Source organism: Sinohyriopsis cumingii, chromosome 6, assembly GCF_028554795.1.
Source record: "Sinohyriopsis cumingii isolate HCF-2022 chromosome 6, ASM2855479v2, whole genome shotgun sequence".
NCBI classification, from domain to species: domain Eukaryota; kingdom Metazoa; phylum Mollusca; class Bivalvia; order Unionida; family Unionidae; genus Sinohyriopsis; species Sinohyriopsis cumingii.
This window is the reverse complement of record NC_142966.1, coordinates 159,155,710-159,170,329: the sequence shown is the minus strand read 5'-3', so window position 1 is coordinate 159,170,329 and position 14,620 is coordinate 159,155,710. Positions and strand designations below refer to the sequence as shown.

The 14,620-nt window shown below is 33.4% G+C and overlaps 2 protein-coding genes and 1 long non-coding RNA gene across 4 annotated transcripts in view; 2 read left to right on the top strand and 1 right to left on the bottom strand.

Moving 5' to 3' along the window:
* LOC149798377 (proteolipid protein DM beta-like) overlaps window positions 1-14,620 on the bottom strand; it is a 220,189-nt gene that overhangs the window by 137,567 nt on the left and 68,002 nt on the right. The gene's annotated exons all lie outside the window — the stretch shown is intronic.
* Window positions 1-14,620, top strand: part of LOC149798378 (uncharacterized) — a 59,720-nt gene that overhangs the window by 6,538 nt on the left and 38,562 nt on the right. The window lies entirely within an intron of this gene.
* On the top strand, window positions 271-14,114 carry LOC149798380 (uncharacterized). The gene is made up of 7 exons (XM_089963549.1): window positions 271-394; window positions 1,894-1,956; window positions 4,012-4,093; window positions 6,331-6,429; window positions 6,803-6,922; window positions 8,605-8,688; window positions 12,443-14,114. The coding sequence occupies exons 1-7, from the start codon at window positions 377-379 to the stop codon at window positions 12,586-12,588; spliced, it is 612 nt and encodes a 203-aa protein (XP_089819675.1). The 5' UTR covers window positions 271-376; the 3' UTR covers window positions 12,589-14,114.

Sequence of the window (14,620 nt, the reverse complement as noted above, 5' to 3'; positions counted from 1 at the left end):
AACGTCAAAATGAAGCGCGTCTAAACCGCTCTACATATTATGGGTGTTTATGGCTCGTTTTTATCATTATTTCAATGGCTATAATAAATGCAAGGTAGCATGTATTCAACGCACTCACTTATTACTGCTTTAAGATGATGAACTTTTGTTTAGGTGATCCATTGGCCAAACCAGCCTTCCTGGAGCGATAGATTCTGAAAGAGTATGAGCTGTGAGGAGCATACGTCTGTGGCTACTGCTCACAGCCACATGAAAAACATTCTCGTCTCTGAGGTATATTAGTGGACAAAAAATGTCTTAGAACGGAACGCACAGAACAGTGACGTCAAAACTGATTCTTAATTTTGAGCATGCGCAAATTTTAGTTACAACAAAAATGGCGGCTTCCATGACGGTACTTATGTTTATAAGTAAATTCTAGACATGTTTACATTGTTGCTTAGTTCATTATTTAAGAACACATAAGTGGGGCAGAGTCCCCAGTGATCTATTCAAACATTAGTGATTATGTTATTTTAAGTGGAACCTTCAGATGAAAAGCTCAAGTTTATTTACAACTGTAGACGTTTTCAACGTATCGAACCCAAATCTGCAATTCTCGCTTATGTATTAGGCTTCTTTGTCAGTGTAAAAATGTTACTTGTTAACCCATTTAAAGTTGCTGCACAGTTCTAAAACGTAAGACGCATCACATAATTTTGTTTTGGTGTTACCGAACCATAAATGTGTCAAGTGTCATACTTCATCATCCAGTGTCTCACCAATTGTACGCTGATGACACCCAAATATACAAATCTAGCCACCCAACTGAAGTTGATGCTAACATCCAAGGTGTAGAGACGTGCATTTCTCATGTGAAATCATGGATGACATGTAACAAGCTGCAGATGAATGATAAAACTGAGGCCATTCTGATCACAACACAAAGATTTTCTCATTCACATCCTTTACCTCAAACAATAAATGTCAGCAACACCAACATTAAATTCACACAATCAGTACGAAACCTAGGTGTTACTCTGGACGGTACTCTCACATGTCATGAACATATGCAAGGCTACATATCTTGAGCTGAGACGCATCAGCTCAATTCGCAAATATCTTTCAGTTGATGCCACTAAAACACTTGTGTGTTCATTAGTACTTTCAAGACTGGACTATTGTAACTCAATTCTGTCTGGTTCATCTCAATATCTACTCCAGAAACTTCAAAAAGTTCAAAACAAAGCTGCTCGGATCATACTTAGAGTACCATGATCAGAGCACACCTCCCCGCTGCTATGTACCCTACACTGGCTATCCATTCGTTCCAGAATCAAACACAAAATTTGTTCTCTGTGCTACATTTCACTGTCAGACTCTAGTCCAACATACCTATCTGACCTCACCCATGTGTACACACCAGCAAGTTACTTACGCTCCTCTTCTGACAATCGTATGCTCATTATTCCAAGTATGAAAACAAAGTCATATGGACAGCGTTCTTTTGCATACCAGTGCCCATGCAATGTGGAATAAATTGCTCACTGAACTTAGACACAAAGACACAGTGATTACATTCAAGAGGGCTCTCAAAACTCCCTTATTTCGACTGCAAGAACAAACTTAAAGACCTAATAATGTTTCCTAACTTAAATATTCTCAGCATTTATTTTTATTTTTTTTTCTAATTTCATGGTGCTTGTTTTTGTAATCATTAGATGTTTTTTATCTTACTAGTGTTGTCTAATATTGTAAAGCTCTTAGAGCTTCTAAAGATTAGGCATTATACAAAGTCCTCATTATTATTATTATTATTATTATTATTATAAATATCATGTGATAAGTCTTACATTGTTAGACTACTGCACAGTGAATTTCACACACATTTTTAATGCATCACACCTTTTGCAGGAAATTAAAGAAGAAAGTAAGAAGAAGCGATTGAGGAGACAGTGGGATCTGTTGGTGAAAAGGGTATTTATTTCTTTGCACAGTCGCTGCCATTTTATTATTGTATTTTCATTTATAGTAAAAGTCGTACTGGTCATGTAGGCGTTCAACACCAAACATTTCAGTAGTGAGTGTAATTATTTCATAAATTGTATTAAAGTACATTTAAATGACAGTTATTCACTATATTTGGATCCTGTTACAACCATATTCCTTTGAAAGGTCATTATTTAACACCCTGAGAAGTACATATGGTAATATCAATGTTCAAGTACGTCACCATATGTGGACAAGATCAAACTAAAGGTGTAATCAGATTATATCCTAATTGAAAGATGATTAAGTGCACTTGTATGACTTTTATTAAAACACAAGCACAATAAAATTGGCTTTATAATTAGACAGGATTTTAAACCTTTGAGCAGTGACAGTTCAGGACAACGGGTAAAAAGTGGTTTTTGTTGTTCGATTTTGCTTTAACTAGGCAGAAATCAGTTTTTGATTTTTCCAGGTCATCTGCCATGGGGTCGTATAATAAGCTGACATTCAACGGATAAAACTCCAAGTTTTTTGTTTTGAACTTTGGAAAGAATCATCTTCAAATTTTTATTTTAATATGACACCTGACAATCAGTATTAGTGCAGTTAAAATTTAATCTGCTATATAAAATATTTACTTCATTGACATTCTAACCATTTGCCTTATTTAATAAGGTTTAAAGAATTACTAGGTGAACAGCTTAGTTTCATTTACTACCTGTAAATGTTACATTAGAAACAATGTAATGACAAACATAACATTATATTGGTTTAGGCTGGTCATTTTTTCCCCTCAATATTATATATATATTAAATGTTATTTTTGGGATTTTTTTTTTCCATGGAGGGGAAAGTGTTAGGTTTGGTAAGAAACACTGGTGATCGACTTACCGGAAACACATTTTTCGTTTGGCACTGTACATTCTGGACCCATTGTTTTTGCTAGTTTTTTTAATTTGTGAGTTGCAAGCAAACTTAAATATATTTTTTAAAAAATATTAAACTAAGTACTCAAGATAAAACTCTTTAATCCACTGCATCTCATCAACAAAACCCTTCCTATGCACCCCGTCCACATATATGATCCACTGTTTTGTGTGAATATGAACAAAGTACACTGTTGTTTCATCAATGTTTTTGATCAAATTGTCAGTTTGTTCTCTTCCGTCCTTCACGAACTAATCAAACGATTTTATATTCTCCAAATCTATATACATTATGGTATGGGTGCATATATTACATAACCAGAGTTCGTGGACATAGTTTGTCTTTAATAAATCATTGATGAATAATACATTTTAACAGTACAAGGTAAGTTTCTTTACTTTTCTTAACGAATAAGCATTTTGTGTATCTATTTTATCGTAACATGTGGTGAGTGGGGCAGGCAAAAATTTCAACACAAATTTATTTTGTTTCTTAATTCTGGGGATATATGACCTAGTTAAAAAAAAGTTCTGAGACAGGAAAAAAATAATTTATTTTATCGTGTCCAAGGATATATGGCAAATACATCAGCAAGGAAGTACTTTTGGCCCAATTATTTTAAGCTTTTGTGGCATATAATCTCAAGAGCATTTTGTGTGTGTGATTTAGATTTTTAACGTAGCTTTAACAATTTTCCAGTCATATTGTTATGATATCTGCAGTGTGGCATTTTAATGTGATGTCTAGCACTGGGGCATCATGAGGCAGACATGTAGCATAAAGTCCCACCCAGTCACATTATCCTGAAACTAGGTCAACTAGTCCTAACACTAACCTCTTAATGTTGAGTGCCTAGCGAGGCAGCTGTCAGTACCATTTGTATAAGTCTTATAGGACAACTGTGGTTCGAACCCATGACCTCACCAATCCGGGGCAGATGCTCTAACCACTTGGCCACTGGAGCTGTCTGAGCATTTTGTAGACTTTTGAAAGTGGATTTACGTAATTCCTTGTAAGTGTTTCAGAACATGAATGGTAATAATAAATGATGCCAATGAAATTGAAACAAGAAATGCTTTTATCTGATCTATTTTTTATTTTTTCATTACCTAGGCTGATGCATGGTTCAAAGAGTCTGAACAGCCACCAAATTTTGCCATGATGGTTTTGCGAGGAGATCGAGTGGAATGGAAAGGTGTTTTATTTCATGCTTTTCATAGGCATCCCTCCTTAATAAGCTATTTCTGTCAGAAAAATTCACTATTAATAAACACCTTTATTCAATAAAACTGCTTCTATTTATACTTGTTTGGCTTCTCTTAAGTGAATTGCTTTCATGTCCCATTTGAGTTTACATAAAGTAAATACCAAGGATGTGTGTCATTACCTTAAATCAAATATAGGTGCAGCAAGCAATCGTTTAATCTCCATATGCTCAATTGTTGTTTTTGTGCATATAAACACAATCCATCATGCAATTTAAAAAAAAAAATTTGCACTGGTTGCCATGTTCTGACTATTTTCCTATTTTCCTAATACCATATACAGCAAGCATTGGAACTGAAAATAGTCCTATACCCAGTATATATTTCTTGATTGTGAGGTTAAGAATAATTTAACACTTTTCCATAACATCAACTCCAGTTCTGTTTTCATATTTGACTAAAATGTGCATAGGTTCCAATTACATATGTAGCTCCATTTATCATTGGTAAAATCTGTAAAGTTTTACAAAAAGATAGATACAGAACAACTGATGACATTTTTTTACCCCAGTAAAAATAATTGTAGACATCATAACTATTGCACCAGATGGTAGATAAAACTACAATAACTGAGAAAAAGGTAAAACCTATGTAAATCTTCCAACAAAGAATTGTACAAAACATTATCACACCTTCAAGGTGTCCAGTGAAAGCTGAAACTTGGGAAAGACTAATGATTGGCAGCATCGTAGAGAGACTATTCCTATGGTTAATTTGTCTGTTTATTTGGATTGTCATGAAATTATCATTTGAAAATGGTTCCAATCAATGATATCCCATTTTATTTTAATTTTGGCACATGTATCATCCATTTTGCCTACTTTATCAAATGTAGTGTACCATTTCTTGCATTTTTATCAATCTAACTGTAACTGTTGAATTTGCATATCACTTTTATAAACCATTCATTAAATAATTTTGTTATAATAAATTGTCAAAAAGTTATTTTATATAAAGCAGACCTGCCAAGCATACTGAAAAAATCAAGAAAATTCTGATTTATGGATCTCCTGAATCCCCGATTTTTAAGATGAAATCCTTATTTTTAAACTCCCCGAAAAAGAAAAAAAAACTTATTTGTTTATACAAAAACATCATTTTCCTGGTTTTTTTCCTGACTTTCTTGGTCTGGTATGTTTCTTAGTACTTTACCATATCTGGCTTGATTTCGGTTTTCATCCGCCAATACAAAGAGATTTTCTCACAAAGAGATGGTTCTCTTTATCTGATCCCATCAGCAAATCACAGCAGCATAATGGATACGTTTCTCAGCAAGGAGTGAAAAAAAGATGGAAAGGAAGTAACAGGTAAGAAAAAAAAGAAATATGATAAAAATATAGGAGTGTTTGGGAGAAGCAGTTTGTTTTCATTCGTCCATCGACTTGTGGGGCCTATCATACATTCTGCCACTGAAGATCTGCTCTTTCCACATTCAATTCTGCGTCAGAAATGTACATTTGGTGAAGCTAAAATTATCAGTGCAGATCATCAGTATTGATTCTTCCATTCAGTTGGAGAAAAAGGCCAGGTCCTTAAATGATACTACAGATTGTTTAGACACATCTGCAATGCTCGCATGAATTAGTAAGTCATCCTTTAGTGGGTTGCTCTCATGAAAAAAAAGGATGAATCTGGCCAACTGTTCTTTTCAACCCTTGGGGCAGTACTGCTATCAATACTTTCAACACCACACAGCTGCAGCAATGCCGAGGGAGCATTCTCAATCGCCACAAAACAACAGAACAGCCAAAGAGCCAGCCTGTCAGCATCAACACTGAAAGCTATTCTTGTTAGCAAATTTGTCACCCAAAGACAAAAAAATGATAAACTTTTGCAGAAATGCAGATCTGCAACATACAGTAGACTGAAATGATACAAGTAAAGATCTTTATCATGAAATGTACACCTTACTATTTTACCCCCTCCTTTTTTACCCTGTCTCCTGATTTTTAATGGTGTTTTGGAGGCAAAATCCTGATTTAAGTTTTTCAGTGTTGGCAGGTCTGATAAAGGACGTTAAATTTTATTAGGCTTTGATTTAAAATACAAGTTGCAAGGCGTTGTTTTCAATTTAGAAATGATGCTAAAAGTACTTCAATACAAAATCTAGTTTGAGATTTATATAATCATTATATTTTTTTTAAATTGATGATGAATTTTATTTCAGCACCTGATCACATGAGTGCTTTTGTTGATAGCCAAACCGTATCAGACAAATTCAAGGAGGTTGCTCTGGGTCGGCTGTACATGCCCAGTCAACGAAATGGTTAGTAATCATACATACTTTTACCATGCACAGTTACTTTAAAGATATAAGAAAATTATGAAAATGATGTTTTATATGTTGGTTGTAATTTAGTTTTCTTCAAAATAATTTTAGAAACTTGATTGCTCTGCGCTAGGCATGACTGCCATTTAATCCTTGATAGAGATATAACTATTTTTGTAATTGGTAGGTTGAGAGTTTCAAATTTTTTTTTAATGTTAAAGGTTATTGTCAAAGCTGAGTACAAAGATTGATGCTGAACAAGTTTAACAGTGCTTAAACTTTCCTTTTGTTCTGTCATGTTAATAGTATTTCATACCGTAAGAATTGTCTGGTACAGCGCTTATCAAACGTTTTAAATATATGTTCATAGATGTTGCAAGAGAAACTGAGGAGGAGCCTCTTGCATTGCCATATGCAGAGTCGTCAATGTACACTTGGGATATGCTTGTGTTCTTAATACCAGCAATACTTAGAAGAAATGGAATTTATGGTGAGTATCAGGATATGTATTTCAACATCCTGGAAGACATTTGTGTGGTGATCAAAGAATAGAGGGAAAGCCCAGATGTGCACAACATAGATGTGTTTTATGTGTGCAATTGGTCCTCTTTTTGGCCATAAGAAAGTATTTTTTCTGTCATTCAGAAGTTATTAATGACATATATGCATACCATTAGTTGGTGAGATATTGACATTTTTGGAGGGGATATGGTGATAAAAATTGATTATAATCAACCTTGCAGTGCTCAAAGAAAAAAAAAATTGGACACAGACCCAAGGCTTGTAACTTTAAAAGATCACAAGCCCTGACCAACATTCCACAAGCCTGAACTCCAATTTCCATATACCCAATATTTCCCCTTATTTTAATATTATTTGTCACACAAAATTGCAATTCGTAGGGGGTTTGAAGGTAATACCGGTGTATTTAGTGTTCCCCACTACACTCACTTGAGACTGGATTGTCCTGGTGTTCAAACTTCTCTTTTGGTGTTTCAGACAATCAGGGTCAGAATCAAGTTGACATATGTCAATATATTGTTTAAAGTATGTGCAAAGAATTCATTGTCACCCTCCAGGCTTAATTGTTTTTTTGCTTTTATTTAATAGCATGTTTCACAAGTTAAAACTCCATCTATGAATTCTTAAATTTATTTTTGTTTGGCTTTGTTGATACTATTGATAACAAATTTCTTTTTAAATCAACTTCAGATATGAATCACACTTGAATACTATTCTGACAGTTGAAATGATCATGCTATTCATTTTATATGTGCATTAAAATCTGGCTTTAAATGTTGCCACTATTCACAAACATATCAAGAACCTGTAATACATATGGCTTAAACATTTTCATTTAAAGGAATGATACACATTACCTTTTTTTATATTACATGCATCTAGCATCTCATTGATTTACCTATTGCGTTGTTCCATGTCCTGAGCAATGAGCATACCTATGCAGACCACACAGTGGTCTCACCCAGTGCAGTGTTCAAACACATCTCACAAGCTATTGTCAGCCAGTTAAGTAATATATGAAATGGTGGTGTATAACCTGATCTCTTAGCCTTTTAATTACCGCTTTTAAGTTTCCCAAAGGATAGTTTTACATCAACTCCAGTTATGACTGTTTACTGTTTCTGTATGCTACTTGTAATGGTCATCTACTGAGAGTTGTAGTTTTTTTCTCCATATTTTATTTCCAAAGACTTCTGAAAATTGTTTTCTCGAAACACATCAGTGTTGGGGGGTTTGGGACTACAAATCATGTTTTTAGCATGACATGTCATGTAACAATTTGATTAAAATCAGATTTAGACTCCACATAGGACAGCAGCAGTCTGATTTTAATCTTTGTGGCAGGTATGTCAGCATCTTGAAAATACATTTCTGCATTTCATCATTTAAGTCAAATTTTTCTTTGAAAATTTGATTACAACTCAAATGTGCACCTCTTTTATAACACTGGACAGGCCTGATCTGACATAAGAGGGGCCCCAGGCATCTGATTATGAGATTTTTTAGCACTGCCTTTAAAACAAGTCATCATGGTGATTTTTATGTACATGAAAGTTTATGTTAATTGAGTACCCACAAACAAAATACATGTATTATGATTTGTACAAAATTTATGTTTTATGGTAATGTTTTTGTCTTAAATTTTTACAGGAAAAGCCGCATATAGGCCAGAAAATCAACCTTCATGGTGGCCAAGAAATGTCCGCTTTTCCTCTCCAAACAGCAATACCCAGGGTAATCCTGATTTTCCTATTGCATTGCCACCATTGCTTTGTTCAAGAATTTCTTCATTTATTTGCCTTTCTCAATTGTACCTATCAGTCAAGCACATGTTAAAGATAGATTTCAATGTTTTAAATTTCATTTCAGATGTATCATCCTCTTACTTTAGAGATTTCATATTGTTCTGTAGGTGAGAGCAATTTGTTTTGCATCACCATATCATTAAAGCCTTAAAAAAAATTTGTTTTAAGAGAAAAAGATGCAATAAACATTTTTTTATTTAAATGTGTACATTGTCATATTGCAAACATGGGTATCAAACCATGACTACCTTCTTGAATTTCCAGAATTGGTTGAAAAATGCATTTTATTTTGCCTACATGCAAGAAAAAAAGTTCTGTTCCTTTATCAATGGCTGTAGCTGGCATTCTGTAATGGTATTGTCTGTAATTTATCTATTACAGTTATCGTACTTCGTGTTTACACTATGCATATACATTGTGTCAGTATATTGTTATAGTGTATTTCAAATAAACATGTTGCTGTTTCTAGAGAATAAGCGACTTAGTGTTGGAGAGATGCGAATGGTTCTGAATTCATTTTTAGAACAATGCAGAAATGAATACACTATGTTTGTATACTTTTTTTCTTTTATTTCTTGTTCCTTAGTATTAGTTGATTTTGAATGCCAACACAAGCATGATTAACAAGCCATAGTCCGAATTAGACTCATTCTTTTGTAATGGAAATATTTTTCTGTTTTATTAATTATTTCATTTATTGATTTTGTTTTTGTTTTATTGATAAATTTATTATATAGTGATAAATTTTAAATTTTTACAAGAGAAAGGCAATATTTCAATTTTTATTAAAATTCACTTAACCATTCGTATCCAAGCAGTATTTATCTATCCAGAAGTATGTATAATGTCTTAATTTTCTAAAGCCAATGATTGACAGCTATTATCCAATTGAATTTTGTCTTCACGTTGAATAGACCCATTAAATATAGAAATGTAATTTTGTCCAGTCAGTATGCATTGCAAAAGTTGTCATTATCTTGTTGTTTTTTTTTTGTTTTTTGTTCAATGGTTGCCACCTCATGAACTGGTTATAAACAAATATCTTTATAATTAATAGCTCAAAGTTGAAATAGTTACAGCTATTGAAATTTTTCGTCCCAAGCAGCTTGGAGATTTTTAATACCGAGTGGTTCCAGTCGGTTAATTTGCCTAAAGATGGCGAGTTTTTATAATAATTGTCTAAAGTTTATATTTTATCCTGTTATTGAAAGATATGTGTTCAAGTCCATGATAAATAGTGCTTGTTTCCTGTTTCAAGTTCAGAAGGGACTTTTCACAATTAAGTGAGTAAATTGTGACCAAATTACTTCTCTGGAGACAGTACTTACCAAGTAGTTATGATAAGAAAGTTTAATTTAACATTGTATGTATGTACAAATAAAGTTTCAGTAGTTTCTGATTCATAATAACAACTAATAATCAATAAATACTGCTTGTTATGTATAGCATATCATATGCTGAAAAATGGCATTAAACCCACAACAATAGTAATTCAACTTAACTGTACAGACTCTTCATTGAATTTTTATATTATATTGAGAAAGCAATGTCAAAAGTGTATCTATATAATCTATTATAAATATGTTCAGGTCTCCTTAGCTCGCACAATATCAGATTTAAAAATGACATCATGAATGAATGCATGTTAATTGCAATGACATAAGATTGCATGTGCATGATAACACTTAAGAATTTTCATCATATTGGTATATATGTGTCTACCTAGTTGTGTTGATTAGTGGACATATCCTGAGGTTTCAGTCCTCAGTGGGTTAATGTAACTTTAAATTTAGAAAATTAAGAAAACCTGTTGAGACTTATTCCTCCATTTTGCTAATGGATTAATAAGTATGTAGGAAAAAACATAGCTGCATGATATTTGATGTTTGCAAGCAAGAAATTTTTACAAGATTCAAAGAAATTATATTTATTTTAGTGGAAATGTAGATTCAAAGCATGATCAGTTGGCTGTGTCATATGGCCAATTGCAATATCAAGGCTAGGGCAGTATTTAATTGTTAACCTTGTATATCATTTCTGTTTTAAATATTAATTTTAAGAGTTGCCTGGTACTCAGAATAGCAAAGTCTTCAAGTGTATTATTTGCATTTACTGTTAATACTTGCAGGAACAAGTTTATTTCAAAGTACTGTTTGAATGTTGGCATGCCAATACTTCAGTTCTTAGATTTACTAATGTGTTGCAGCATGTTTAAATAGATAGACAATGAACAATAAAAATAATAAAGATGTTGGCAGCTTAAAATATAATATACACGAGAGTACAAAGTGTAAGAAAGAAGGTCAATTAAATCCAGCATCAGGATGATGGTTTCATAAAGAATTTCTAATTAAACGTTTGATGTGATATGCAGGTGTTAATATAATAGGAACAGCTGAATATATATGACATAATTTCATATATATATATATATTGTGTCTCTATCATAAAAAGTATTATATATACTAGTGGTAGGTGAAGCGTTTTCCCATGTAACTTACTGGACTTTGTCTGTATGTATGTTATGAATTTATTAAAGCTTAACTTACTTCACATTTATATTATTAACACCACCATTAAGAAAAATAGAAAGACCATTACACAACTTTATCGGAAAATAATTATTTACATAAAAATTTCAATCAAAAGCATTTATGGAAAGAATTCCATGAATTTGAATGTGTGTTGCTTGTTACTGTGGTAATATCAGACAGGTTAGTGATGACCAGTCCGCTTTAGCCATTTTCTTTAAAGTTTACAACATATTTAAATGACATGTAGGGTATCACACCTTCCAGCCCTTACAATTTTGCCATTAGTGTTATGAAAATTACCCATAACATGCAGATTTAGGTTATAAAAGCAAAAACTATGGGAAATGATCAATGGCAAAAATTGTGGAACATTTGTTCATCTGTGTTTGATTTGGATCTGGGTTTCATATTTGAATTAGTTAAATTATTCAGCGAACCTGACTAACTTTACAGATGCTTTAAACTGTGTTGCCATGATCAAACTGTTTATTTTCGATTTAAAAAAAAAAGAGATGAATGTTTAAGATAAAAGGGGAAATAAGCCTCTTGAAAAGTGTTAATTATCGACACCGAAGAATAAAAAGGATTATTCAGATTATTGTTAATAAAAAGCTGGAATGGACACAATTACGTTGATTGGACATCACATGCCAGTTTGAGTATCACTTGTGGCAAGAGATGTGATTGCCGTCATCATGTGAAATGGAAAAAGATAAGAATTAGGTCAAGTTGAGAGATAGACACAAGCCATTGAGCTGCACAGGGTTTGGAACTTGAGTATGTGCAACTGTACTAGTAGCAACTAATCTCTGTTTACTTTACAAACTTTTCAGTTGAACATAATGTTTATTTTTGCTGCATGATTCGAATACTTAACTTTTAATTACATTTTTGAGCTTTACAATAACAGCTTTTGATACTGTTTTACACCATACTGAAAACTGGTCAAACTTAAGGAAAAATCTACTGCCTTACTGAGACGGACTTGTCAGGACTGGCAGGTCGGGGGTATTGACTTTTATTGTATTTTTTTATATATTAAAGTAATCCAGAATTACTTCCGGTTATGGCTCATAAGTTGTCAAAGTTTAAGAATGTATTATTTTGTTTCAATAGTAGATTTACAATCAGCTATTCTTTTATTTATAGTGTTCATGAATGATAATGAGGCTGCCATGTGTCAGGGTAACATGGTGGAAGAGGATGGAGAGATGGAGCATCCAGCTCTCTCTCCCATCATATCCACCTGGAGAAAGATCCAGTTGAGCAGTTACCTGTCAGGGCCACCAGGATGAAGAAGCTGATGTTGTGAATCCTCAGGTGGAATATGTCATTCAGCTACCATCATATGCTCTGTCCTAGTATCTGACTATGGAATTGTCAAACTTTAGTAACTGTGTGCATACAGAATTCAGGATGTTTAATGAGAATATGTCAGTTACATAAACTAATATTCATATCAATTTTCATTTGTACTGTATCTTTTCAGATAGTGTCTAATGCACATTTGCTATTTCCTTTATAAAACTGATATTTTTTTAACAATACAAGACTTTAAGATGTTTTCAATATTTGTGGACTGAATGTTATGACTCTTGATATGTACTGATTGGTTGTGATCAGTGTGGAGACTTCTGGATTCATTACCAGTGCATGAGAACCAATGATTCTTATAAAGCTGTTTCTGCAAGCAGATATGTTTGTGTATTTTGTCAGATTTAATTTAACAGACATAAAAATTTAATTTTTAGGTTGAGTGTATTCTGGTATAAGCTGTCAGTGGCAACATCACATAGCAAACAATATCCAGATGTCATAGAGTAAGCTGTGTGATTTGGCAGCTGACATTTTTTATGCCAGTGAAAAATCAAAACCAGTGCTTCGTGCTTTTAAGCTAGTTTCTTAATCAGTTTATTACAAGCAGTAAAGCACTGTTATTGACTGCCAACTAAGATTTAATTTCATTGTGTGCAAGACAGTTTATTTCCAAGTTATTCATAATAGTTGATGAACTGAATACACGTTATGCTTTACTGTGAAAACGGATAAATGCTCTTGCTATAAGAAGTAAAGCTTGGTTGCTGACTTCGTTGTTCTCATAATAGACTGACAACAAACCGTGGCCTAGTGGTTAAAGCTTCCACCACAGAAGCGGGAGTTTGTGGGTTCGAACCCCAGCCGAGTCATACCATAGACTTACACAAATGTTTTTAACAGCTGCCTCGCTAGGCACTCAGCATTAAGAGGTTAGTGTTAGGACTGGTCAGCCTGGTCCGAGGATAATGTGACTGAGTGAGACAAAATGCTATATGTCTGCGGCATGATGCCCCGGTGCTAGACATCACTATAAACTGCCATACTGCAGACATCTTAGTGATATGACTGAAATATTGTTAAAGCTGCATCACACACACACTCATAATGGACTCCTTGTCGGACATTTTCATTGGTTAGTTGAAAACCAGCTGTCACTGAAAAGATACTCGTATCGACCTGATTGTAATGTACACAGTGTCAGGTTTCATAACATGGATATGGGGTATAAGCTTTCTTTATTAAATCAATAGCAAATGTGTACCGTATATACTCACATATAAGCCGAATAATTTACGAATAAATAAAGGCCTGGAAGGGGGGGGTCGGCTTATCCATGGGCCAGTGTGTAAACTTTACAGTTTTTGTGTCTTTTTTTTTTACTGATATAATGGCTGTAAATCTTGGAACATGAAACAATAATTTATTCTGTGTCCTAAGACATATGCATGTAGAAAAATTGTAACTTTCGGTGACCTGACAATTATTAAACTGTTTTAAAGTACTATGCTTGATTTTGTTATTACTTTGCATGTGCATATTTTCTGATTTCTCAAACACAAAGTTGAATAAAAGTAAACAAAAGACTTTATAATTTGCAGGCCGGTTGAGTTTACCAGGAAGACCATGCTGAACTATAATGTACAATATTTACACAGTGCAAAGTGTGCATAGCCTCACTTAAATCCTCGCTTATTCCCAAACATAGATGCAGATTTCGCTTTATTCATTGTTTCAACCAAATTGCATTCTTCCAGATAACATTTCAGCTAGTCCTTAATAGCTGTTTCATTTATGTTGAATTACATGCTCACAAGTTACTAATTTTCAATTATATAAGTGATCCTACAAATTGATGTAATATTTTTTAAAAGGTACGCACATTTATTTGTACAATGCACAGAACCATCATAATTTACATGTTCATGAATAATGGTAATAATAAAGCCTAAAATGCACATCGAGATCAACTAAGATCAACATAAATCAATTTTAGTTTTGTGTTTTAGCTGA

Excerpts from the sequence above, each read along its gene's own strand:
- LOC149798380 (XM_089963549.1), top strand. Across the intron at positions 6,923-8,604 it reads TAGAAGAAATGGAATTTATG|GAAAAGCCGCATATAGGCCA; the intron begins GTGAGTATCAGG and ends AAATTTTTACAG. Across the intron at positions 8,689-12,442 it reads TCCAAACAGCAATACCCAGG|TGTTCATGAATGATAATGAG; the intron begins GTAATCCTGATT and ends TTTTATTTATAG.